General features: G+C 37.4%; 4 protein-coding genes and 1 pseudogene across 9 annotated transcripts; 4 read left to right on the forward strand and 1 right to left on the reverse strand.

Annotated features, from left to right (window-relative positions):
- Positions 1-719: 719 nt before the first annotated feature.
- Positions 720-6,202, forward strand: LOC141839766 (pyruvate kinase isozyme A, chloroplastic-like; annotated as a pseudogene).
- Positions 6,203-7,312: 1,110 nt separating this feature from the next.
- Positions 7,313-13,229, forward strand: LOC141839863 (NADH dehydrogenase [ubiquinone] flavoprotein 2, mitochondrial). The gene is made up of 10 exons (XM_074727710.1): positions 7,313-7,458; positions 7,530-7,583; positions 7,714-7,779; positions 8,698-8,814; positions 11,536-11,613; positions 11,736-11,841; positions 11,922-11,968; positions 12,094-12,171; positions 12,658-12,723; positions 12,792-13,229. The coding sequence occupies exons 1-10, from the start codon at positions 7,393-7,395 to the stop codon at positions 12,897-12,899; spliced, it is 786 nt and encodes a 261-aa protein (XP_074583811.1). The 5' UTR covers positions 7,313-7,392; the 3' UTR covers positions 12,900-13,229.
- A 301-nt stretch (positions 13,230-13,530) lies between these two features.
- On the reverse strand, positions 13,531-15,169 carry LOC141841092 (sec-independent protein translocase protein TATA, chloroplastic-like). Its single transcript, XM_074729214.1, has 2 exons — positions 14,807-15,169; positions 13,531-13,742 (listed from the first exon to the last, which is right to left on the reverse strand). Exons 1-2 carry the CDS (start codon positions 15,119-15,121, stop codon positions 13,620-13,622), a joined length of 438 nt encoding a protein of 145 aa, XP_074585315.1. The 5' UTR covers positions 15,122-15,169; the 3' UTR covers positions 13,531-13,619.
- Positions 15,170-15,484: 315 nt separating this feature from the next.
- On the forward strand, positions 15,485-21,378 carry LOC141838480 (bZIP transcription factor RISBZ2-like). Of its 2 annotated transcripts, none has more exons than XM_074725972.1 (6): positions 15,485-15,954; positions 16,710-16,803; positions 18,160-18,319; positions 19,025-19,100; positions 19,182-19,307; positions 20,621-21,378. In XM_074725972.1, exons 1-6 carry the CDS (start codon positions 15,574-15,576, stop codon positions 21,020-21,022), a joined length of 1,239 nt encoding a protein of 412 aa, XP_074582073.1. In that variant the 5' UTR covers positions 15,485-15,573; the 3' UTR covers positions 21,023-21,378. The 2 variants fall into 2 exon arrangements, with proteins under 2 accessions (XP_074582073.1, XP_074582074.1); XM_074725973.1 differs by having other exon boundaries at positions 18,163-18,319.
- A 471-nt stretch (positions 21,379-21,849) lies between these two features.
- Positions 21,850-26,746, forward strand: LOC141838481 (protein WVD2-like 1). 5 transcript variants are annotated; one of them, XM_074725975.1, is made up of 8 exons: positions 22,262-22,367; positions 23,399-23,810; positions 24,125-24,213; positions 24,297-24,390; positions 24,484-24,555; positions 25,541-25,651; positions 26,195-26,503; positions 26,638-26,746. In XM_074725975.1, the coding sequence occupies exons 1-7, from the start codon at positions 22,354-22,356 to the stop codon at positions 26,495-26,497; spliced, it is 1,095 nt and encodes a 364-aa protein (XP_074582076.1). In that variant the 5' UTR covers positions 22,262-22,353; the 3' UTR covers positions 26,498-26,503; positions 26,638-26,746. The 5 variants fall into 5 exon arrangements, with proteins under 5 accessions (XP_074582078.1, XP_074582076.1, XP_074582075.1 ...); XM_074725977.1 differs by lacking the exon at positions 22,262-22,367 and adding an exon at positions 21,850-22,000 and having other exon boundaries at positions 26,195-26,746; XM_074725974.1 differs by having other exon boundaries at positions 22,263-22,367; positions 26,195-26,746.
- Positions 26,747-27,910: the final 1,164 nt, after the last annotated feature.

Genomic DNA, 27,910 nt, shown 5'->3' on the forward strand with positions numbered 1-27,910 from the left:
GCTCGAGCTCGGCTCGACGCGTTTTATGCTAGCTCGGCTCGAGCTCGAGCTCGATCGAGCTTGTAAATTTGAGCTCGAACTCGGCTCGATCATTTAATCCAAGGCTCGAGCTCGACTCGAAAAGCTCGAATTAAAAGCAAGCTTTCGAGCTCGAGCTCGAGCTCGAGCCAATCATAACTTGAGCTTATTTTACTGTAATTTTAACAACTTGATCAAATTCACCCATAAAATTGATCAAATATAATTATCTATCTTTCTAATAAAAAAGTTAAATTATGGACATCAAAAGTCAAAACATAATTATTCTCAAACTTCATTCCAACATAATTTACCCTAATACTTATCATTAATTACTTAATGACCTAAATTTATCAATATTCACATGAATAGATAAAAATATATTATACATATATAGTTGGGCTCAAAAAAGCTCGATGAGCCATCGAGCCAGTATTAAAGGAGCTCGAGCTCGGCTCGAGCTCAGTCAAAATCAAGCTCGAGCTGAGCTTTGACCGAGCGGCTCACGAGCAGCTCATGAGTGGCTTGACTCGTTTGCACCCCTACTCATTCTACGTCACCAGCCAGTAGCCACGTCGACGGCCAGGCTCTTGCAAACCGTCCGATCTTAGATGGAGATGATAAAGACCGTCAGATCGGGCGTGGAAAATTATTCGCGTACTTCGCCTCTGCTCCTCGAGTCGGCCGAGCAAGCAATCGACATGGCGGCGCAAACCCACCACCTCCTCTCGCCTCCCGTTCGCTCACCTTCTCTCCCGACGATCTCCTCCGCCAAGCCTGCGATTTTCCCACTCCCTTTCCCACTCCCCTCCCTCCGCTGCACCCGCTCTCGCCCCCTCTCCCTTCGCGCCTCCGCCGCCGCCTCCGCCTCCTCCCTTCCCGATCTGGGCCTCGTCCCCTCCGACGGAGGCGCTGCATCCATCGATGTCGACGCCATTACCGAGGCGGAGCTCAGGGAGAACGGCTTCCGGAGCACGAGGCGGACCAAGCTGGTCTGCACCATTGGCCCCGCCACCTGCTCCGCCGACCAGATCGAGGCGCTCGCCGTCGGAGGAATGAACGTCGCCAGGGTGAACATGTGCCACGGCACCCGAGAGTGGCACCGCCAGGTCATCCGAAAGGTCCGCCGCCTCAACGAGGGGAAGGGGTTCGCCGTGGCTGTGATGGTGGACACCAGGGGAGTGAGATTCACATGGGTGATCTCGATGGAACCGCCTCTGTAAAGGCCGAGGTAAGGTTTATGCTCATAATTTTCTCCTTTGTTCCACTCCGGCATTTAGATAATGCAAGAAATGAGCATCGTGAAGCTTTGTAAATGTTTTCCGTATTTAGGGAGTTCAATTTCATATGCCTGTTATTCCTCATTATACGCTTGTTATTCCTCATTGTCATTATGTTCAATCCTTTGCCGAATTGTTAGGTCTATGTTACTCATTTCATCCTTACATTTATTTCAAACCAAGGCTTAGGTTCCTTGCAATTTGTTGATTCTCATGAATCATATGCAAGCAGTATATAATGCAAAATAAGTATCAGACTGTAAGCGAGTTCATCAATGTTATTATCCAAAAAATAACTATATGGACTCAAGTAATTAGTGATCTGAATAAAATCAAAATGATTTTCTAATCCAATTTTTTCCATGTTGAAAATTCATAGGGACTAAATTGGTTAAGTTGGACTCATGTGACACTAACCTAGTAAACATTCTATCTGATACAGGACGGAGAGATTTGGATATTTAGTGTAAGAGCTTTTGATGCACCACTTCCAGAAAGGACCATCACTGTGAATTATGATGGCTTTGCTGAAGGTTGAAGACAAAATTTCTTTGTTTCCCCTTTTGATAAGTGGAGGTCATTATATCATTTAGTCTCTCATGTCTATTTGCTCCTAATGCAGATGTTAGTGTTGGCGATGAACTTCTCGTGGATGGAGGAATGGTTAGGTTTGAGGTGATTGAAAAGATTGGTCCAGATGTAAAATGCCAGTGCACTGATCCTGGATTGTTGTTGCCACGTGCTAATCTTACTTTTCGGAGGAATGGAAGATTGGTCCAAGAACGTAATGCAATGCTTCCTACAATTTCTTCTAAGGTTTGTGCATCTCCTTGTAGGTGTCCACTCAATTTGGTTACTTGTGGAAATTTTTTTAACTCCAATTATCAGTTTAGAAAGGGTCTTAAACTTCATTTGTGAGTATATGCATTATGCTCTTACAGGTTGAGAAAGGGTTCTGAAATTGCAAATTAAATTTTACTTTATGTTTTTAAAAAGGAAAACATCACCTGATCTATTTGTTCTCAAGCTTGCATTTTGATGTTCATTTGAATCTTACAATTATCTTAAGTAATTCCTTTATTGATTAGATGAGCAAAATGAGTAGTGATTATCAAAAACAGTCATGAAAACCACCATTAAACCTTGGTGGAAGATATTCTCTTTTCTGAGACTACAAAAGCACATAAAAGATTGCCTTTTCAACATCATCATTGGATCATCTAAGTTTGTTGTTCTTTTGCATAAGACCTGAAGCATTTTAATCTGTAGCAATCTTATGATTGTAAGTTCATTCCAGTAGATTGGGTCAGATAATGAGCATATGAAAACATGTATAATCTTTGCAGTGGTGTTAGAGTAAATCATATTTTTAAATGATGTCATGCAATTGGTCAGTGATGAAATGTTGTGGCGAATATTTCCTTATAACTGGGACAAGAAAAGCAAAATCATCTTCAGAGTTTAGCTGATAATTTTTTTTTGTAATCAGATCTAGATAAATGAAAATACTGATACAAAGATAGGTGATTACTGGCAACAAAAATTAACTACCGAATTACCTCTGTCAAAATTCATTACTATTCTGCATCCTTGTGTTGATGACATGGATATGTGCAGGATTGGCTTGATATTGACAATGCAATATCTGAGGGTGTGGACTTCATTGCAGTTTCCTTTGTCAAGTCTGCAGATGTCATAAATCATCTCAAGAGCTATATAGCTGCAAGATGTCATGACAAGTAAATAGGTTTTTTTGCCCTTTTCCCCTTTCTTTACATCCTTTGTTTTTTAATTTTTCAAAAATGTACTTCTTTTTATTCTTCTATAGACCAAGTGCTACTAGCTAATCTTTTTAAACTATATAGGTGGTCAAAAAAGAATATTATTTTAGGCTTTGCCCTTGGATCCAAGACTCGGAACTTATGGCTTATTATGGATTTGCAAATGTAATTGAGAGCATTTGTGCATGCTTGTTTGTGCCATATTCCTCAACTAAAATTCACTTATGTCAACACAACCCGTCCTATGATTTCAAAAACAATTTATTTGTCTTCATGTTTGTATTAAAATTCTGTGACATAAATTTCATCTATAGTTCTTACACCTCATCATTATCATCAACCGCTTTTGCTCCAACTACTTGGGGTCAACTCACTTAGATTTCTGGTACATATTTGTAATTGCACAATTCTCTCTTTTCTTTATGAAAAAAAAGTCCCATTGAAGTTTTGGTGGTTCAGTATAAGTTAAAACGATTGATGCCTTTGATGATCATTATTTTTAACATTGGTGAAACTTTACAAGTTAGAGGATTTACATTAATATACATTGAGAACACTTTTCGAGACTTCCATGACTGAATTCTTAGCTTGTTGGCTTAATGATTCTGGCACTAAAAAATATTGGGAAAACAAGAAAGAAAGGTTAATGCAGTATCAAATATGAGTCTCCATTCATTTTTTGAAGAAAATAATAGAGAGGATAAATATCAAATCTGTAGATCTGCTTAGCAGATTTGTGCCAATGCATGGACCGTCGCATTGCCAGATAGGAAATTTTCATGGATAGAAAACTCCACTCCCAGTGGTTAGAGCATTTTCATGTTGAGGGTGAATGAGAACTTTAAAATGTTATCTTTCTAATGTAGCATGGCTTCGTAGTGGGTGAATTTTCTTGTCTTGGGTAACATTGTGTTTTTTGACTGTTATTTGATTTTTCAACCTTACATAAGAATGGTACAAGCGGCACATGTTCATTTTTCATAGCACTTATATTAGTGCATATTCACTAGTATCTAGTTTCCTTGTCTCTGTGTACCATGGAGGATGAGCACTCTAAGTGAGGAAGAGAATTGTACTAGAAAGATCAATCTTGAAGCAAAACCAAGTATATTTTGGGAGTGTATCAGGTGTGCATTGTTTTGATAAATGTTAACTTGAAGCATAATCGATATGAATATAGCTCTGTTATAAAGCAATAATACATTCTTATGTGATAGCTTATACTGCATATTTCAGTGAAATCGCGGTGATTGCAAAGATTGAGAGTTTTGATTCGTTGAAAAATCTAGAAGAGATCATCCGTGCATCAGATGGAACAATGATAGCCAGAGGAGACATGGGTTCTCAAATTCCTCTAGAAGAAGTCCCTTCAGCTCAGCAAAAAATTGTTAAGTTGTGCCGACAGCTTAACAAACCTGTAATTGTAGCTTCTCAGCTTCTGGAATCTATGATCGAGTATCCAACACCAACTAGAGCTGAAGTTGCTGATGTGTCAGAGGCAGTTAAACAGAGGGCAGATGCTCTGATGCTCTCAGGTGAGTCAGCTATGGGCCAGTATCCAGATAAGGCATTAACTGTGCTTAGAAGTGTAAGCCTACGCATTGAAAGATGGTGGAGAGAAGAGAAGCGCCATGAGGGGATTGATCTTCCAGATATTTCATCTTCATTTTGTGATAAAGTTTCAGAGAATATATGTAGTTCGGCTGCCACAATGGGTAAACATTTTCACTTTCAATTTGCCTATTTCTATTCATCTCGACTTCAGTGGCCATCTTAATTTTATTTCTTGGATATTTATTCATGCAATTAATTAATTAATTAATTCACTATGTTAGATACATGTGTTAGTTATTTTTTCTGTTGATATATTATTTGATATTGACTGTGTAGATCCTTGTCTACTGCCTCAGCGTTATATAGTGGGGTGCCCATCTATCAATTACCGTCTTGTACCTTGATTTGGTTCACAACCTTATTGGCATTTGACTTATGTTTCACCCTGGATTCAATTAAGAGACAAGATTTCCATTATATAATTCCTCGGTGAATATCATACTTGATTAAAAATCTTAAGAAGAATGAAAGTGAGTGTAAAACGCTACCAGGGTTTTACAAAGGGTACTTAGGTGGATAAATGGAACATTTTGGTGCTAGGAAAATAGATAATGTGGACATGTCCTTAAGACTTTTTTTTTGTTTGTTTCAGTAGAACACATGAAAATCTGTTACTACATAGTAGTTTTAAAATCAAGTTTTAGGGCTAAAATTTAAAATTTATGTTAGATTAGAATGTGAGAAATTGAAGGGGAGCATTAACGCAACGGTAAAATTGTTGTCATGTAACCTTGTGGTTATTGGTTCGAATTATGGAAATAACCTTTTACAGTTGTAGGGTAAGATTGCGTACAATAAATTTAATGTAATCTGATCCTTCTTCAGGATCCTATATTGACTGAAGCTTCATGTACCAGACTGTCTTTCTTTTTACAATGTGAGAAATTTTAAAATGACTATCGGATGATGGAAGAGACTTGAGTATTAATTTTTATTCAAAAAATATTGGAAGCTAATTTGCAAGACAATTTTGGGTCATTCAATATCACTTTTATTTTCTACACAAGCTTATGTACAAATTAGCTTGCGAGGTTAAAATTTCAAACTGGTACAAGATTATGGCAGGAAAGATCCAACTTAGATATCTAATATTTATTCAAAAACAGTTGATTTACAAATCAATTTTATCCTCTTTTAATGAGTTTTGTGTTCAAGATTGTTCTTCAGTTAATTTTTGTTGATCTCATCTATTGTGATTTGCAGCTAACAACTTGGGGGTTGATGCACTCTTCCTCTTTACAAGGACCGGCGAAATGGCCTCACTGCTTTCACGGTGTCGCCCTGATTGTCCAGTGTTTGCATTTACACCTTCAGCATCAGTTAGACGACGACTGAATCTTCAGTGGGGTCTTATACCATTTCGTCTTAGTTTATCGGTCGACATGGAGAACAATCTAAATCGCACTTTTTCTTTGCTCAAGGCTAGAGGAATGATCCAACCTGGTGATTTGATCATTGCACTGTCCGTCCGATACATTGCAGACTATTCAAGTGATGAATGTGCCGTAGGAAGAAATTTACTTTGATTCCCCCCCCCCCCCCCCCCCCCCCCCCCCTTCCCCCGACTATTTATGACCGAAGGCAGATTAGTACAAGCCAAGTGCAGACTTCATGAGTTATTAATCTTGTACCTTTACCATGCTCCGAGAATAAGTAATTTGTCAATCGTGTGGAGTCGTTGGGATGGTGAATTTTATTTTTTGCTAAAGAGAATAAGTAATTCATATTCTGAAAGCTTTTGACTAAACTTAGTTTAATTTGATTCTACATTTCGAAAGTCTGAGCAATTATTATTGTGTTAGGCCAGCAGATCAGATCCTAACATCTCCTGTGCTACTTTATGCATTGATCGATACATGAATCAATGACCAGGGTTGGCTTCCTCAGCCACATGCCTATGTTGCTGGCTGAGCCGGGCCTGACCACATGGGCTGCCTTCGGTCGACTAAATTGAAGAGTATTATCTCGATTTCATCAAGATTCGATTATTATCCATTTCAATAATATTCTAGAGGCATCAATCACAGGATCTCGATCGGACAGTAAAGTATTGGATCATGTGATTCCAATCAAAGGATTGAATATATTTTTGGAAGTCAAAGAAGAAATGGAGATTAATTTATTAATTAAGTTGTGTTCATCGAAAACAGAAGATAGTTTTTTTTTCTTCGTTTTTGCTTGGAGTTCAATTTCCAAGTTCATCAGCCTTCACACTTGAAATTTGTATTAGTTATGTTTAAAAATATTTTTTATGTTTTAAACATAAAACTGTAATTACGAAGTAGAGAAGAAAGAAACTATTTAATTAATTAAACATTTTTTTGAAACCACAAACAATAAGAAAAAAAAACATTTTGATACTTGAAGAAATATTAGTTTTGAAAAAAAATAATTATGAAAGTAAATATATATTTATTGCGGCAACTAAAATTATAGTGTGGCATGACACACTTTTGTCGCAACCCAGGTTAGCACCAGCAATTTATTGGTGGGTTACCTTTGTTGGCCTCCGTTTTGGCACATTGTCTTCGAATGTAAAGCTAATCGTACCCGTTTTGTACCCATCTCTCCTGTGCTATATCTAGTAGTCTGGGACTGCGACAACAAAAACAGCGTAGGCGGAAAGGACGTGAGCCCTCTCTTCTGTCGCTCTGATCTGTGGAATCGCTAGGCGAACCCTTCTGCGCCGATCGCCCGTCATGGTGTCGCGTCTGGCGGCCAAGCGCCTCTTGGAGATTCGCCGGGTGCTGCGTCCGTCGCTGCCGGTAGGGTTTGCCTTCTTCGATTTTGTCTCGTGAGCTCTTTGTGGATCCCTAATGTCTTGGATTTCTTCCAGCTTTCTTCGGCCGCTTCTACTGCCGCAAGATCCTTCTCCACAGCCCTGAACTATGTGAGTCTTTAGAAATCGCGGGATCTATTACATAAATTTGCGATCTTTTTTTTTTTTTTTTTTTTTTTGCTAGGTTCTCGGATTAGGCTTGGAACTGCTAAAGATTCGATTTTGATTTTTGGTTTTTCAGCACATTGATTCGCCGGATAACAAGCCCGACACACTATGGGAATTTAGTGCCTCGAATATGGAGAGGGTACGGCATTTTGAATCCAATTGTTGTTTGCGTCTCGTGAAACGCTGAGAATAATGCCGAATGTGATACGAGCGTGATTAAGATGTTATTCTGATTATTTGCAAGTTTCTCCTGTTCAGTGTTGGCCTGGATACTTTTATTGTGATTTGGATTTGTTAGTTAATCTCTTTTTTCCTTCTTTTAGTTCCTTAATATTTCGCTAAATTGTGAATCATTTAGTATTCTGGAGCAGGATAAAATAAAAGTAGCATTATTTTTGTAGATGAACTTCCTCTTTAGCCATCGCCCATCTTATTATTTCTCAAACTTCAGACTCTATCAGGATATGCTAATCTTATAGATATTTGATCTTCTCTTCGTGCTTAGTTCAACTGTTTGGTGACAGTCTTTTTTGTATTGATCTTCACACTTGGACCTGTTGAGTTCTTGTTGGCTTTGGGAGTGAATCACATCATTGTGTCCTTCTCAAAAGACGATTCAATAGGGATCTATCTCTGCCCTACAATGTCTCAACCCCTTGGCATGCGTGTCTAAGTTCTCCCTCGTCATTTGGTTTTATGTGTTGTAATTTCTTTATAGAAATTTTGTGGATGATTTAGCTATTCTGAGTTGATTTGGGTATTCTGTTTAACAGTAAATGCCCAGTGGATAATACACTCCGTAAGAATTCCAGTATTGTACATCATAATCACAAGACTTACTAATACTCACAGAAGCTTCTGTAACTATGCATGTTGATCCTTTGCTCTTATATATGGCATCTTGAGCAGGCAGAATTGGACCTGATGTACCTAAATGTTGTTAGCATACAAACTCTGTACAATCACAAAATTTTTTAATCCAACAAGATTTGTTTATTCTGACAGATGGATACTATTTTCTTTGTTTTAACATAGTTCTTATTCTGTGCATCTCTAGGTCAAGGAGATAATGTCCCATTATCCTTCAAATTACAAGCAATCTGCTGTTATTCCTCTATTGGATCTTGCACAGCAACAACATGGTGGATGGCTACCTGTTTCTGCAATGAATGCTGTATGTTAGCTTCTACTCAATTTTACTCTGTTCAAAGAGTTATTTATCTACTATCATTGTTCATTCACAAGGTTTAACCTAATGATGGCATGCTGTCTAATGGGAAAGTGGGCTATCACAGAAAGAATGTAACCTATACGACTATAAATATGAAATTGAAGACTGTGAATTTAGACAACTGAACTTGAAATTCTTCTTTCGCTGAGGACCTGAAGTCTTAACCTCTTCCCGATCATAGCCGCTAGGTACCTTATAACTGGTTGAGTCTTGGTACTTCTAAGAACTTTGAAATTATCATGCTGTCAAAGTTCCCTTCTAGCTACTGCTTTTTCTTTTATTTTGAGTAATATTGTTGTGTTCCCACAACAACTGAATTGATTGAGCGATATCAAGAATTTGAACTCAGATGTTGACCACTAAGGCAAGGTTTGCTTAGTAATTTAAGTCTCATAGCTTACTAATTCTCCATCTCTATATTCCTGAATTTTCCTATTGTTTTCAGTCTTATTATTTTTTGTTTGGAAGAGTCATCAATCAACTGCAAAGCTGGCAGTCTTCTATAGCATCATGCTCTGGTTGCTGGAATAAAATAGCTTACTCTTGTTATTGTTTGTTTATTTTCTTTGTCTTCTCATTTTCATTTAAGGGTTAGACGAAGAACAACTGTATATCCTGATATAAGAGTACTATGCAAAAATATCAGATAGATACCAAGTTTTTTGTCTACACTTTTCATTGACTGATTGTTGCTATTTTTTTTATGAATCTGAATACACACACATTCCCTTCAGTTCATGAAGCACAATGGTTATTTTTTCTCTATTGTTATAGGACTATGTTTTCACTCATCTTAAAAGATCAAATTAGAGTTTTTATGCCTTATAATTTACTTTGGTGTTCGTCTGCAATACATATTGACTGATTGTTGCCATTTTTTTATGATTCTGAATGTGTGTGTGTGTGTGTGTGTGTACATGAGGCACAATGGTTGGGTTTTTTTCTCTTGCCTTATTGTTACAGGTCTATATCTTTCACTTCTCTTAAAAGACCAAATTGGAGTTTCTCTGCCTTATAATTTACATTGGTGTGTGTGTATATAACTGATTGACACTGTTTTTCCTCTTGCCCCTATCATTACAGGACTATTTATTTCATTTCTCTTAAAATATCAAACTAAAGCTAGGACATAGACAGTTTCATGATGTATGATGAGACTTAGTAGCTAAAAGTGTCATTCTTTATTTTGGGTTGTAAAATTATTGCTGTATAATTAATTGAATTATTTAAAGTGTTAATTATTGGTAAAATTCTATATTCTTTATTAATACACGAATATTTTTCAATTGAAAATTTTAATTCGATGCTAATAAGGTTATGATCCAATATCCTGCATTTTTAATATTATTGTTTATAAGTATAGTAAACAGTTATTTTATGTGTGATATGTGTATGCAAATATTTATTATCATTTTTATTAAACTACTGTATTGATTTTAGTAGCAAACTAAGAATTAACTTTGGGGAAGGGGCTGTACTGGTGCTTCTCACCTATATTGTAAAATGGATTTGAGTAGGTTGTGCATTGGAGAAAAAAAAAAGATCATATCCTTACCAAACACCTTAGTTTAACCTCAAAATTCTTCGAAGCCTTAAAGCACTTTGGCAAAGCTTTCTCAAACTCACCTGCATACTGGTTCCTAAAGCAGTCTTATACCAGTGAAGTTCTGATTGATGGTTTTATGGTCCTACAAGTAATCAGTTGCTTTCTTATTTTTCATCTTTTTGGAGATTGAGGACTAAGCTTTGGGAAATAAAGGGAAACACCAGTTTTTTGTTCGTCAAGATTGACAAAGGGAGTAAATTTTAGGCACATTCTTGAACCAAGAACTACATCTATGGGTGGGCATGACTTGGTTTATCTGATTGGAGAGAAAAATTAAATCAAACTGAAATATTTCATATTGAAACAAAAATAAAAAATTTACTTTGGTTCAGTTTAAAACTGTAAATTGAAAAATAAATATATATTGATAAAAAAATTAACCAAAAAAGAGTTATCAAGCAATATTTTTTTATTGAGAATAACAATGAAAATTGCAGTTTAAGGTTTAAGTTAATTAGTGAACATAACAATAAAAAATCATAGCAATTAACATATTAACCTATATATCCACACATGATACATGCATATATCATAAATATTATGTTAATCTGGAAGGGTTGACCAAACAGAATCAATGCTGTGCAAGAACCTAAGATTTAAATTTCCTACTAAAATGGACAATCTTATCTTTGAAGGCAGGGATGGAGCTAGGAATTTCATATTGGGGGGCGAAAGATGTGTGTTTGCGTTGAGGGGGTGGCAATGTGGTTGCCTCCCATTCGCCCCCTCCATTTCTATACCCCTACACCTCTTGCACTAGTCTCACTCCCCCCCTCCCCCCGTGGTTCCGTCCCTGTTTGGAGAATATGTATGCTTGTAATGATTATTTGGATAACCTTTGTACAATGATTATTTTAACAACTTGAGAAAATGATTACTAATATTTTAATTTTGATCAAAGGTGGTCAATTACATATTCTTCAAATTATTTCTTGCTCGTATGGTTTATCCATTTATTGCCAACGGTTGAAAAGAACTCTTTGTATTTTTTTAATTTTTATTATTCATGAGTATCACGCCATGTTTTTTTCATCTACTTTCAACTTTTTCTATTTTAGGTGGCAAAGATTATAGAAGTTGCTCCCATACGTGTCTATGAAGTTGCTACATTCTATTCAATGTTCAATCGGACAAAGGTATGAACCTGCTAGTTTCTTCAAATCTTTTATTCTGTTCCATGCTATCCATTTCATCATCTATTTCTGTGCACATCTGTGCCTCTTTTGCTTCTTGCAACTATTTAACTACTGGTGTTCAGGTTGGTAAGTATCACCTCTTGGTTTGTGGAACAACACCTTGTATGATACGTGGATCTCGAGAAATTGAAGAGGCTTTGCTAAAGCACTTGGGGGTAAAGCGCAATGGTGAGTATTTGAAGACCATTTCCATCAATCTAAAGAATTACTGTTCATGGTTTTGAACAAAATATAATTCATATTCACAGAAGTGACAAAGGATGGAATGTTTTCAGTTGGTGAAATGGAGTGTATGGTTAGTGTTACCAAATGCTGTTGTATTTAATTTCTTCTGGCAATCGAAGATTGACCTGAGGTGCTATATTTTATAGTTTTCAGATTTAATATTCCATTGCTAATGGCATTTGTCCATCACAACAGGGTTGTTGTGTCAATGCACCTATGATCACCGTAGCTGACTACAGCACTGGCTCGGAAGGATACACATACAATTACTATGTCAGTTTTCTCTAGTCTCCTAAGATACAATTTACAACAATGTTCAAATTTTATTTCATTGATGAATGGGGCTATATATCACTTCTTTTCTTTGACTTCATTTTTTTTACTTCATCTTGTAGCTACTACATTATAGATATAATTCATTGCAATTTTGAGTAAGATCAGCTTGATTATATTACAATCTTCTAAAAGTTGATTGATATATATTACTGAACCAAAAATATTAAAAAACATGCAAAATGCTAACATTCTCCAGATCTGTCAATTCTTTTTTATGTTTTTAATGGTACTCTTTTCTTCAATCAAGATCTTTATTTACATCCAAGACTAGAATCTCAATGATGTTATTTTGTGTAAAACAATCAAGATTTGAGGTCAATTGTAAGACATCTATCTTGTTCGCAATATGTTATTATAGGATGATTTGGTGATTTGCGTTGTGTGAATCGTCAGATAAATTGTAATTCTTTAATTTTACTCCAGGAGGATGTTACACCAAAACGAGTTGTTGAGATCGTTGAGATGTTGAGAAGGGGTGAAAAACCTCCGGTAAGTGCTCAGTGACAGTGAATTTTCACTCACTGTCTTCCTTGATTGTGCATTATGGTTTTGTGCAGGTCGGAACGCAAAATCCCAACCGAACTAGGAGTGGACCAGAAGGAGGAAACATTACCTTACTTGGGGAATGCAAGCCACCTCCGTGCAGGGATCTAGATGCCTGCTGAATTCAGTTGCAGCTTTATCATGAACTTTTTTGAAGCATCAAAGTCTGATAAAACTTGGCCTTGAGATCCAAATCTTTGCCATGAGCAATAACTATTATACTTCAATAAACTACTTCAACTGGCTTAAAACGAATATTGTTTCACTGCTTTTTCATGTCATTTCTTCAGACCCGTGGTAATTGTTGTCACAATTGAAATGGCCCTGATAGAATGAAGCAACCCCATGGCTTCTCATTCTTGTGTTGTAGTAATTTTTTTTTACTTTCATGTTGGGGATGACAATTCAATCTATCTTAATGGAGATTTGCACTTGTGTTGTACCTTGAAGAAGCATGGCGAAGAGCTTTGCTATAATATCTATTAGTTGTAGTATATCTTTCTCCAACAACAATCTTATGTGCACCCTTTCACGCAAGCCTTTGAGAAAGAACTGAACCTGTGAAAATGTCCCAATTTTATTTCTATTATGAATTGATTGAGATCAAGTGTCTATTTGGTTCACATAAAATGTTAATGTGAAATAGTTTTTAATAAAATTTGTTATAGCAAATAACTTTGTGCGTTTAATGCACAGGTGGAAAGCTCATGGCCGACTTGCTCTTATTCTCTCTTTAGTCCAATACTCAAAAAATTACGGGAAAAAAAAATATTTCCATGACATAACTCGAGTCTCATTTCTGTTGCACTAGAGAACATCAAAACCGAATTAAGTAACAGCAATCATCGACCGTCTTTCGAGCCTGATGTCTCGAGTTCTTTTCTCTCATCTTCGTCACTTGCAGATTTCGAGATTTCAGAGTCTTCAGGATCCTTCTTCAATTCAGTTTCGAATTCTTTTGCAGCCTGAACAATTGAAGACAAGGGGGAGGTAGCACTTAGATTGAAGATATGAAAACTTCTGCCTTTAACAAAATCTTAGGTACCTAAATCCTCAAAATATTTAAGAAAAAAAAGAAGCACAAGAGTGACCTGATGTGCTATCAAGCTATATATAATGAATCAAATAAGTCAAGATAGTCATTTTTTCATTTAGCTATATATTGAGAGTTTGCAGGACAAGTTTTGATCCAGTGTAACAGATTATACAAGGGTTGTGATCGACTTGAAAAGAACAGAGTAAGTTTTGGGTTAAAGCTAGGAACCTAATGATGCAGCACAAGCAGGGAGATGAATCTTACATCTTCTAAGAGATATGAACTTTAGAGCAGGACTTAGGGCAGGATGCATGGCCAGGCCCAAGTGATAACCTTGAGAAACAACAATAAGGTTGGCCAGTGTTGAAATACAAAGAACAGAAGTAGCAATCAGCACTGAATAAATACTGGAACACTTGGTTCCCAGCAAAAGTTTTCTATACCTAATACTCCATGAAATGACTCTCCTTTAGTTTTGATGCGCGGGTTAGACGAGGGCAGAGAGTGATCAAAGGAACAAAATGGTTCAAACGATTTGCAACTCCTTGGTCGTTGGAGGCAAGAAGGAATCAGATCACACAGCCAAGCAGGAAAAGTGAGACTGCCATGGATGTGGGATGCCTCAAATGGATCAAGAACACACATTCTCAATAACAACGAGGCATCTTTTTGAGGAATCAACTCAATTCTGCATAGAACTGCAAATTTGAGTGCTCCGGTGGGCAGGCAGAACTGTGAGAGTGAGAGCATGGGATGTTGGCCAAAGTGGATACCTAGACGATGACTCTTCGCTAATCCAAGACTACCAATGAATCTAGAAGGAAGAGAAAAGTAAATCTATGTGCCATGGAAAGATCCCTTCTAGGAGATCTAGTTTGGTGATAGATTGCAACAAATAGGATAATCAAACAATTAAATCTACATCAATATGAAATATGATGAAGGTAAACCAGTCAAAATTTTAGGGAGCCAGTAACAAATCGCACGGCGGACCTGTTGGAAGCTCTTAACGGTCTTGCCGATGCTCCGCCCGATCTCGGGGAGCTTTTTCGGGCCAAAGACGAGCGCGGCGACCCCCGCGATGACGACGAGCTCCGGAACCCCGAGGCCGAACATGCATCGGCAGCCTAGGGCGCCGCCCCCCGTCTGACGGCGGCGTAGGGTGCGGGGACGAAGGGCGACGGCGAGGGAGGCCCTGCCCCGGCCGCCGGAGAAGAAGAGGGAGCTGGAGGACGCAAGGAAGGAGGGCGTAGCAGAGAGCGGAGGAGCTGTTAAGGAGGCGCACGAAGGGTAAGAGAAGAAGGCCATGGCCGTCGTCGTCTCCTCTCCTTCACGCTTCGCTAAACCACACGCAATTCCAAGACGATGGAATTATTTATTTGTTCACGAATTTTCCATGATAATTCAATTTTAAATAATAAAATCGATTAATAATTAGTTTTTTAAAATAAAAATATATTTTGCATTTTTTACGAAGACTCACCTCTGTCTCTCACTTCTCTTCCGGTGAAACCAAAGGGCCCCACGGTGGTCCCAGGTAGAGGAAAGCACTGGTAGCTGTTGGGTAAAAACGGATTGAGCGCGAGTAGATTCTGACGTGGAATCGACTTCCTTCCACCTCACCTCCGCCTCAGTGCTCATCCATCCACCATGAAAAAGGCGGAACGAGACGGCGACGCCTCCCACGGAACCGCCTCGATTCGCTTCCTTGCTACGCCGAGCGCTGGAGATCGAGATCGGGAGCGAGGTCGAGAGCGGTGATGGATGATAGCGCATTCTCGGCGGACGAGATCGGCGACGCTTTCTGGGCCGCCTCCCCGGACCCTTCGCCCGCCATGAACCGGAGCTCCTCGGAGTGGCTCTTCGAGAAGTTCCTCGAGGAGGACACTGCCTCAAGTCCCGCCGGCGTCGCGAACCCTGACCGGAGCGGGGTCGCCGTTGCGGCCGCCTCGGCCTCCGTCGTGGGGTCGAACTTCGGCGCGGGGAACGGGGATCGAGGAGCCGATGGAGATGTTGTGGAAGTCAAGGAGTCGTCTTACCGGCCTCCCTGCGATAGGCCGGCTGCTGTCGGCGCGGTCGATTACCAAGCGTTTCTGAAGCAGAAGCTGGACATGTACTGCGCTGTTGTTGCCATGTCTCGGGTATGCGCTCCCTCTTTTTTCCTTGTTTTATTTCCCTTTTCTAATCCGCTTGTATTTTAAGCATTGCTATTAATTGCAAACTTCTCCAATTTCTATTGGCGAATTATTGCAGCTAGTCACCTTTTAAGGTCGGAAGAAATTAAATTTTTCTAAAGAAATATTTTCTTTTTTCGATGCCCTCCTCAGATTATGCACTTAGTTATCTTTAGCTTTTTCACCAAAAGTTTGAGAAAGGAGAACTGCAAAAGTGTCCTTGTATGTGTTTAAATCTGTAGGATGGACTTCCCATGCATTCATCTACGTTTCAATCTGATTCAATACTAAATCAGTCTTGAGTGATTGATTGAAAGGAATATAAATAAATGATGACAACATTCTGAAGAAACGAATGAACCAACTTGGCTAAGTTGGGGCAGGTAGCTTAGAGGCTATAGTCTTAAATAATTGTACAAATAGAGAGCTGTTATGCATTATTTATTTGGGAGGTTGGTGGCACAGTGATGCAATCTAAAGCTTTCAGATAGTACACCCAACTCGGTCAACTCATTGGGGCACAAATCCATAGACCAAAAAGAACATATAAATTAAGAAAGGATTCTAGGAGTAGAAATTTTTTCGAAATAAAAGTAATAATTATAAATTCTCTTATAGTTCAATGATGTCAGAGATACAATTATTTTATACAGTTTGGGTTATTATATGCTTGAATGAGTAAACAAAAGTGAGGAATTAGTTTGCAAACTACTTTATTGCAGGGTTCTACTGTGAATTCACAAAATGCTGGTTCTGCAGCTGACATGTCTCCAATTTCAGATGCTTTGCCACTTGGGTCTCAGGCACCCATGAAGGGTACAATCGTGAATTTTTCTATCCTTTTAGACATATTATAGCCTCATTTCCTCTTTCAAAATTGTTTTGAAGTCTGATGAAGCAGAGCATATTTATCTACATGGACTTTTCTCTTTTTTGGGCTGCCTATGTAGACTTTGTGTATTATTGATGTGCCTAAAAATCGGTAGGTATAAATTATTCAAACCAAGTCATTCTGTCTTAAATTTTGTTGGGTTTATTCTATTAGTTTTTGTTTTTTGCGCATCTCACAATAATTGTTTTGGTTGTACTAGTGTCACATTCAGCAACTCAGTAGGCAAGGAAAGGGTTGGACAAAGTTCTAATAAGTGATTCAAAAGAAGAAAACTACTTCTGATTTGACAACCACTAAGCCATTGACCAGATAAACTTTGGTCATATTCTACAGAGATGCAGCTGGTACAAGAAACATGGGACATGATCATTACCGACCTGATAAATTTTGGCCTATTCTAGTAGAGTTGCAGCTGATGCAAGAAACATGGGATATGATCATTATTAATTATTTCATATGCTTGTCTATTTTTATCCTCTATATGGCCTCTATGGGAGCAGCTTAACTATTCTACCTTATTTATGTTGAGAAAATAAATTAGACTCTATAGCTGGTCTATTCTGGCTAGATTTGGAGCTTGACTGAGATGAAATTAATGTCCAGGTTGAATCAGTGTTTCTAAAACTAGACACAGCAGGGAACTAGAAGCTGTGGGTTACAAGTTTTTCCATTTGAACTGGTCCAAAATCTAGCAGATGCCCTCCACTAATAGAACCCGATATCCTATTTCTCAATTAGTTTTGATTTAGAAACAATAGTTTTAATCTGGCATGAGTTTCTATCTTTTGTATTATAACATTTAGTTTCAATTTTCTATCATTTTGTTTCTTCACGGAATGTTGTCCTCATATTTAGGATAACAATTAGAGACTTATCTTGGGTCCTTTTCATTTTCAAAGTCTATGATAGCAATGCAACTGTCAAGGTTATTAAATTCTTAAGATTTATTTGTGAAGAGTTCTATATATCTCTTTACATAGAATCTGCAGGACTAGAGTTGGTATAGAAAGAAGCAAAAAAAGACTCTCCTATAGTTTTTCTCAATCAAGACAAAAGTTTACTTAGGAAACAGTTGTTAGACAGAAAAAAGAGGCCATATGCCGATGAACTGACTTGACGTCCTTTTTTACTCGAGTTCACATGTAGTATGATATGATAACATGGCTTGCTTGCCATTTTGCATCCTCAGGTGCATGCATACCGCTTTCCCCCCTTCTTCTTTCTTTCTTTTGGCTTTTGCATGGGTTGTCAGGAAATTGTCTATAAGCAGCAACATATAGCAGGTGGTGGACATGGTGGAGTTCCAGCTCTGTCCAATCTGCAAAATTCAATTACTCATGGGAGGCTTGCTACCAGTAGTTCATCTGATGATGATGAAGAACTCGAGGGAGAAGAAACCAACGAAGATGCAGATCCTTCTGATGAAAAGCGCATGAGGAGGTATATATTATTGTATTCATATTAGTCTCTTTAGTGACCCTTGGTTCCATTTTGTTTCCACACGTTCAATAATTGTTTTGACAGACTAATGTTCTACAGGAAGTAAGTTGTCTTGATAAACACTACACAAATGCTGTATGTGTTTCTTTATTTTTATAAATACAAACATTTTGTTTGAGAATGCCAATGATGCTTATGACGAAGATATCTTTTCTAGATAAAGTAAAGAGTCATTGAGAGATCTTAAATAGAAATGTTGAACTGAGGCAGTATACGCATCTGAATTTTTAAGCTTGTCTTTCTTTCAAGTTATATGCCAGATATTTGATATTTCATGCAAAGGAACATAAAACATGTTTCTTAGGGGTTGGATTAAGTGCGTTATATTTTTCAAAAATATTTACTACTAAAATATGGATCATTCTAGACTTCTTATCAGCTTCAGACACCATAAAGTAATGGGAACTAAGAACTTTATAAGCAGGACAGTAGTACTGTAGAATGTTAATGTTAACAGAAGTGAAATATGCATATAATTCATGAACTTGGGTAGTCTACTGTAACTATTTCTGTTTTTCTTTTATCTATGATTTTTTACTGCCAATTTTTGTGACATTGCTAATTTCTTTTAGGTGTCCACATCCTAGTGTTTCACTTTTTTTTATTTTGTCTAGTAATTATATATGCTATCTGTTGGTTACTTAGAATGCTTTCAAATCGAGAATCAGCAAGGCGTTCAAGAAGAAGAAAGCAAGCTCACTTGAATGAGCTTGAGACACAGGTTTTATTGCCACAACCAAACTTCCAATTTGTTGCATTTTTAGGAGGTATAATTGGTAATTGTTGACCTACTCTTTAATAGGTCTCCCAGTTAAGAATTGAAAATTCATCACTCTTAAACCGCCTTACTGATATTAATCAAAAGTATAGTGATGCTGCAGTTGACAATAGGGTACTAAAAGCTGATGTGGAGACCCTAAGAGCTAAGGTAAGCTGTTCACTCATTCATGTTTGTTTACCTAAATCCCTGACTATATCTGTGATGCAGTTTTTCCATGGTGCAAGCTGGTGACTTGTGATTACATAGTTACAACAATCCCTATTTTGTTAGAAAATTGTAGCCAATCTTATTTTATCAGAGCAATGCCCTTGTATATTATGCATGCATAATCACACGGGGAATGGTAAACTCTTTTTTTTTTTTTTTTTTAAAAGAAGGTAGTCGACAAGCTGGATATATCATATATTTCATGTGACCTTTGTTTTCTTCAATATTCAGACCCACCCAGAGGGTGGTCAATTCATGTTTAGATCAATTTATGGAATGCTTCTCCTTTTAGAGTGGTTGTATGGTCTTTTAAGTGGTCAAATCTTACCATTGGAACTTTATGATCATGATTAGGATTGCATTATTATTCTCAGTGAAATAATAATAATAATGCAGTAGAGATGAGAATGCTAAGATAGAAGTATAGCTCAGCTAGAATATAGGTTAAAATGCAAGAAAGGATAAAATAAGTCTTATGTAGCTCTGCTAGTTGATAAAATAAAAATATTAATATTCTAAAGCAGTTAGGTGTAGCTTCAATTGCTGATAAAATGCAATAAAGTAGGTTAAGATGGTATATATATGTTCAAGAGACAACCAATAGATTCTATAGTTACAATAGTTGAATCTATCTTAATGGAAGGTGTAAGAGACAAAGGAAGATTAAAGAAAACACTAGTCAAAATAGTAAAAATAGATTTAAATAATTTGAATATTACTAGTGATATTGTTAGCATAAAGCTCATTGGAAGATAAGATACATGTAATGTACCTCAAATTGTTGGGACAAACACATCAATGATAATGCTGTTGAAATTCAAAAGATTGAAGCTTATTGTAAAGAAAATATGCTTGTTCAGTGGCATAAAAATATTATATTGCTCAGGGGCAGCTTCCTCCTTTCTTTGACATCTTTATGCTGCTGTTTCAATTGCTGAAAAATTCATAGAGACCAAGTCATTTCTTACTGAAAAAAAAAACTAATCACTTTGATCCTGATGATAGAGGAATTAAGCATGAAATATAGTGGATAACTGACAGTATGAATCATCCTTCTTTTCTGTCTGTTTTTTCTCTGTTCCTTGAATGTGCACATATATAACCTTCAAGTTTTTGTATTATCTTTAAACGTAACAGTGATTGATATTTTTTTGCTTTGTCACATTTTGATAAGTTCCTGAAAGATATCAGTTTTTTTTTTCTTTTTCTGCATGAGCCATCTACTTCAAACTGATAACACATTCAATATTCAGGTCAAAATGGCAGAGGAGTCTGTGAAGAGGGTTACTGGAGTTAGTCACTTGTACCCAATCATCTCCAACATGTCGAATATCAGTTTACCCTTCACTGGAAGCCCATCCGATGCAAACTCTGATGCTTCTGCTCCTCCCCAGGACGACCTGAGCCAGTTCTTCCATGTCTCACCGCATTACCAGAGAACTAACACCGTTCTCCCAGAAATCGGGAGTAGATTGAGGGACGGAGTCCACGGTGCCATGGCTTCTGGCAAGATGATGGGCAGTGCTTCAGTACATCAGGTCGACAGCCTGGAGCATCTTCAGAAGCAAATCTTCGGAGGACCAAGCTCTCCCCTGCAATGGGACACTGCCTCTTGGGACGCCGAGAGTTCTATAAGCAACAATAACAAGAAGTAGCAGGCCTGCCAAATTTCCATTCGAGTCTATGATGAGTAGCCACGTTCATGTGCTCTTGTTATAGGCGTCGTGAAGGATGAACGTCGCCCATACTCTATGTTCATGTCGATCCATTTCAAACAAATCCGTGCCTTCTCCATCGATCATATCGATCAGCATCAGTCTTATGAAGCTTGCATGTTATCGCCAGCAACATTCCATGATCGACAGTCAACAAGCTCCCTCTCCAAATTGCACAAGCAATCCATGTATTTTGAAGGTGCTAGGTACTTTCCTTTTGCCTAAGTTATCTTCAATTAGACCAATAGAATGTGTAATTTGTCTAATGTTGAGATGATTTACTCATTTTAGATTCATCAAGGTGAAATAACTGTTAGACTTTTACATAAATATGATTGAATGTGAAAAAAGAAAAATCTTTCCAATAATAACCTCTTAAAATTCTAAGAGCTCGTTAATGAAGTAAAACTTTCAACTTAAATAGTGCAAATCTATCACTAAAATGCTCGTGAGATTCTAAAAAGTCATTCTTATGGTCAACTTTTCATTGTATACGTCATTTTTCTTTAATAAACTTGTATAAGTTGCAATATCGATTATTTTATCTTATAAAAATTTAAAATCTCCTTTAATTTTTTTATTTTTAAAATCGACGTCGGGCTTCACCGCCAAAATATTCACCTCAACTTTTTAGTTTACATTTATAATAAGTCACAAATTTAAGGTGTGATTTGAAATTTTGCCATTAAACAATCGGCTCACTTGAAAGAGCACGAGTTCCGCCGTTAGCTGACGGCGTTAGCTCCGACCCAAGCCATCGATAAATTGCAGAGCCGAGGTTGTCGCCGTTCCCGAGGAGGAAGAGGGAGAAGGAGGCGGAGGGGCGGTGGATAGACGGAGCGAAGTTGCGAAAGAACTAAGCGAAATCACTTCGGAACGAGCTCCAGATCTCTCGAATCGGTGCTCGGAAAGCGGTTGGTAAGTCGCCTGTGCTGATCTCCTCCGTTCGGATCTGGCATTCTTAGTTACCAATCTGCTACTTCTTGTCGGCAATGCAATGCGCTAGGGGTTCGTTGACTGAGGGAATGTTCGGCGGTAGTGGTTGAGATCTGGCCCATTTGTCCGGGATATCCGCTAAAGTTTGTCTGCATTTTGAGTTTTGCCTACCTTTCGGTCGGCGTAGATTAGGGTTTTGGATAAAAAATAATCTTGCTGACGTGCTTTGTGATCATCCCGTATATAGCGAACGCGGAACAAAATGATGTCTTGTTTGTGCTCCACTTTCCCATTGCTTTAATTGCATTTCTCTCTGCAAGGAGCCTCTGGATAAGATGCTAATGCAAGTGTAATAGGCTTATCAGTATGCTAGTTGGTTTTTCTTGTTCTGGTTAATTACTCAGGTTTTATTGTTTCTTGGTAATGTCTTCCTTTTGGTGTGCCTTGTGATGGTTTGCATTTGCGTTTTTTTTTTGTCCAAAAGTATTAATTGTTTCAGTTGTCTGTCAAAGGTTTCTGATATGAAGGTTTTTGTTTGATGAAATTATTAGTTAAGTCGATTTCCATGATAACCAAGTGGTAACTGGGTAGATATTGGATCTATTTTAACTTCTATAGCTTGGTTAAAAAAAGAAATCCATGGAGATGGAGACAATATTTGAAAATAGAAAGAACAAGTCACCGACGACTACTGAGGTAGAGTAGTTGAATGAGAAATCACAATGTTGCGCTTTGTCCAATCTTACAAAAGAACTTCTGAATGCAACGAGGGCTCCATTACAATTTATAAAGTTCTTTATGGAGTATGTTTTCTCTGTATTACCTTATCGAGTTTGAAATAGATTTATTCCTCTCACCTTGACTGAGCACATATGTTTTTTGGATAATTTCTGATAAGGAAATAATACCTCATATTTATGTTATTTTCCCTCACAGATACTTTTATCTATGTCCATGTTATGAAATCCTGCAAAATCTGCTTGCCTGTTCCATTATATGGAAGATTTAGTTCTGCCACTCATCCTCTGTGGCTTTCATTCTGCTACACGTGTATGTAGAACAGGCATTTATACATTTGTCCAGATTTTGGGAAATGGAGGACGATATGCAAACCAAAAAACAAAAATGTTCTGACAGTAATATTTCCATTATATTTCATGCTTCACTAGAAATGAACAGACACATGCAAATAGATTTGTTGGCCATCTACTGCTAGACTTGTAGAATATACTGGTTAATGTTTACCATACCCAATTCATATATCCTCTTAAGAATATTAGTACTTTATCATATGATTTCCTTTTTTATTTATCTTTGGAAATTAAAATCATTTTTGGAGTGTTTGTATTGATGACTTGTCTGATGGTTCATTTTCTGTAGCCCAATGGGTAAGGAAGTGACAGAAATTCCAATAGATGAGGAAAGTAATTTTGCTAATGGTAAAACTTATCGGAACAGTCCAAACGATCCTTCTGGATATGTACCATCTGATGAACACATGGGCAACAATCAGGATACTTCTAATGTCCAAGCACATGTATTACCTCAAATTAGAAATTTGAGGATGGATGAGGAGACAACAAAAAAGGAGTATGGCAATCAGGAGTCAGTGGCATCAAATTCCATTAATGGAACTATACAATCAAATCAAACCACTTCACATCCAGTTGCCCTTGCAATGGAAAAACATACTTCTCAAGAGAGCCATGCCTTGGTTGCTGAAGGTGGCATTACTGAAGAAATAAATCCTATTGTGGAATCACAATCATCAAATATTCGAAAGACTACTCAGGTGCTTTCTATTCTATCTACAATCAGTATAACATTTAATTTGAGTAACCTCAGAATGTAAAGTTGTCTCTTTCTGTGTAATTCAATATATTTTGTTGACTTTCCTCTTCATAACCAACTTCAGCATCATATCTATGATTATCTTAATGCTGTTTTTGGCACTTGATAGAAAAAGGGCAAATTCCAGTGCATTTAACGTTTATATTTGGAGGATGGATTTCCTTTTTTTAAAAACTCATTTCAATCTTAATTTTATATAATTGGAAGACTAATGTATGGATTTTCAAGATTTAGAGTTCTACAATTTGTTTGCAGGGTAACTCGAAGGTCACATCTAGGAAGCCACAACATCCTGATAGCATAATGCACCCAGATGAAGAGGACTCTTGCTCCATTGCTTCTTCGTATACTTTCCACAAATTATATTTTGTGAAATAGCTTGGCTGCTAGAAGAAAATTCTAATATTATTTTCCCTGAAACTCTCAGCACGGCACCATCTATTAAAAATATGAAAACTAGGACAACAATGGCAGTTGCGCCTACTTTCAGGTCCAATGAACGGGCAGAGAGGCGCAAGGAGGTACTTATTTCAGTTGTTTTAAGTTCAAGTTCTTGGAGTTGATGCTGCATCCTGAATTTTTGAGGAAGATTTAATAAGCTCTTTACTTGTTAGTTCTATTCAAAGTTAGAAGAAAAAAACCAGGCTCTGGAAGCAGAGAAGCTGCAATGTGAAGCCAGAACTAGGGTATGATTTCTTCTGTTCTGTAGTTTTTGTGAGTGATGTTACTCGAGAAATTAATCTTTTTCCAAACATAGTGTCATATACAACTGTTTTGACAAGACAAGAATCTGCAAATGAAATAGTTAAAAATGTTTCCAGGCCTTATGTTCTGCCATGCCATGTCCAACTATGGTTGAAAGTTGGATTACTAATCAAAAAGGGAAAGTATAAGATGAAGAGATGGTTTCTTAGATATGTTGTTTCATGAGGTTTATTTAGGAAGAAATGGCCCCTTATCATATTAACAATTTGATAGATTGTAATGCTTATTGTGCAGATGAAAAAGATATTATTTAAAGAATATTCTTTGGAATGCTATGCAAATTGCAACTTCTTAACAGTTTGACCGTTAATGACTGGCATCTTATGAGTTATTTTTGCTTATTTTTAGGGTACTTGTATTGTGTTATTTCTTATTTTGATTGGATGGTGCAATGGATTAATTTTTCATTTCTTGAATTCTCTACTGTCTTGATTTTCTGAATCCTCTTTGACTTTGGAAGAATGATGTCTAAGTGCAAGTCTGCAATACAGATTAGTATAAGGAAAGTATAAGGAAAACCTACAAGCCTACAATACAGATATTAGACACTGCATCTGAGATAGCAATATTAGATCAGCTTCCGTCTCCTCAGCCTTGTAGCAATTTCTGTTTCAGATCCTTCACGATAAGCTGTAAGAATGCATTCTTTTGCACGTGAAGGTGGTCTTATTTTTAAGGTTAAGAATTAAAATATACTTATCTTTTCCTTTTCTTTTCCTATATGTATTTATTTGGTCACGTTATCCTGTGATCATTTTCCTCAATCATATGGATCACATTGCTAAATATGAGTTCTAATTTAAGAATAATACACCCTTCGCTTGATATTTTATTAATCACTTCTGAACAAAATTTCCTGCAAAGGTACATTTTTGCTATTTTCTTATTGAACTCCTGACGTTTTAGGAAGAACAAGAGGTTGCTCTGAGACAGCTAAGGAAAAATTTGACTTTCAGAGCAACACCAATGCCCAGCTTCTATCGCGAGGCACCACCACCCAAGGTCGAACTTAAAAAGGTATTCTGCTGAGGCTTTGACTTGAAAAACTAGTGAAAAGAGTGTTATTAAATTAAGACATCATTAGCTGGATGCTTTATATGTAGTTTCAACAGATTTCCCCTTTTTCCTGACGGATATCATTGCTGATATTTGTTCTGTTTTCAATACTGTTTTAGTAGAGGGCTGAGTCCAGCACATTAGTTTGCATGATAGATCAGCCTATCCTTCCTTGATAACCATGAACTCAAATTTGACTAGCAGATGTTATTACTCAAGCAAGCTTGAAAACACATACTTGTAAAGAAAAGGAATTTCTGGTCCCAAGCGATTGAGATTTATTGCTTATTAATTATCTTCACCATGGTATACCAATGTTCGCCCAAAAGCTACCTTATTCCAACTCAATAATGAATTCTTTGCAAAAATATTCTCATGGAATCTTATTTGAAGTTGTAGTGTCCTCCATCTGATGCAGTATGCCATCTATGACCTTTAGGTTTTTCATGTGTCATATATGCTCAAAATGGTGAATACCTAATATTTTTGAATCTTCGCACAAAGGTCCCTCCTACTCGTGCTCGATCACCGAAACTGGGTCGAAGGAAGAGTTATGGTGATTCAAGCACACAGGCAGGAGAAAATGGCAGTGGACGCGGAGAGCGTGGTCGGCTTCAACGTCACAGTCTGGGCACTTGCAAGGATGCTACAAACAAGTTGAACACCACCCCCAAATACCAGAATCCAGTGACTAAGTTCAAAGAAGGGATCAAATCTACCAGAGAGAACTCTAAGCAGCCTCTGCCCGAGAGGGCGGTGCCGCAAGCTCCATCTGATCTAGTCTCACCAGCCAGCCCCAGTGTTTAGCATCTGGTATGCTGTTCTCATCTTAATGTTACTTGAACTTGCAAAACCTCCCTATAATTTATAATTTCACTCCATATCGAACTGCCCAATTAAGATTTGTAGTGATAGTGGACTTAACATGTATAATGTAAATTTTGTAGGTACCTATATATGTTAGATCGTGGCACTGGTAGTTTTTTGTCATGATCGTATTGGAATCAGTAGCTCATGCTAATATTTGCAGAATTTAAAGGATTTAATTTTAGTGAAGATTTTGCTCTTTTGTTTTTGCCCTGTTCCTCACATTAAGCTGTGCTGGCTGTGAGTGAAGTGAGCCGAGGAATGGAAATCATCTCCTTTGTTTATCTCATCAAGATTTCGGGAGAAGAGGCTGCTCCCATTGTGATTGTGTATGTGATATGGTGCAAAATCTTGTCCTCTGAAGTGAGGTGACGAGGGCAAATATGGTGGAGGGTAAGATTGAGCGATGGCAAGATTGAGTGTGGCCGCGGTAAAATGAGGGTGAAACTCAAGTTCAAGCGGCGAGTGGGAGCTGAGGGGGCTTGGGGTGGTGGGCAAACGAATCGAGCCGGTTCGTTTGATTTTACTCGAATTAATGTTCGAATAATTCGAATCGAACTCGAATAATTTAAGGCATTTTGAATTAAAGTTTGATTCTGCTCGAATTAAAGTTCGAATAATTCGAATCAAACTCAAGCTCGAATCATATTTCAAATCAATTTCGAGCAAAAATTATTGATATTTTCGAGCTTCGAATCGAATTCGACTATCATATATATGTTTTGAGTTCGAATTTGAATATCAATATTTTTATATTATTCGATTCGATTTGACTCATTTACACCCCTAGGTGGAAGAGAAAAGGAAGGGAGGGAGGAAATGTAAAGGCATGGTTTGTTGATCTCACTGAGACTGCCCGACATAATTGGATCGTCTGACTCGAATAACCTCCTCAGAGTGATCGACTTGTGCCAACAATTCCATCACTTCCCTTTTGCTTCAATGTTTAGGGTTTGGGGTTCAAAATTATATTATGTATTACAATGTTAATTGAGATTGTTAAAATAAAAAAAAAAGCTTGAGTTCCATTTGAGATAAGTAAAATTTTTAATAAATAAATCTAGATAAACTCTAAAAAAAATAAACAAATTCAAATATGATTCAACCTAGCTCATTTCCACTCCTAGCGTCTTCATGGTAATTGGTATTGGTGATATAGCCAACTCACGGAAAGTCATAACATCAGTTAGCACTTTGGCAATGTTTGTGTGAATCAGTCAGTCCGAGCAAATGGACTTGCACTCCGGTTTGAATCCATTATAAATCTCACATGTTGCTCCCTTAAATAATCTTATAAAATTAATTAAATTCTCCAAAAAATAAATTAAAGAATTCCATGGCCCTCCATACTCT

Source organism: Curcuma longa, chromosome 11 (assembly GCF_044706935.1).
Source record: "Curcuma longa cultivar G26 ecotype Majalengka, Jawa Barat chromosome 11, ITB_CL_G26_1.1, whole genome shotgun sequence".
NCBI lineage: Eukaryota > Viridiplantae > Streptophyta > Magnoliopsida > Zingiberales > Zingiberaceae > Curcuma > Curcuma longa.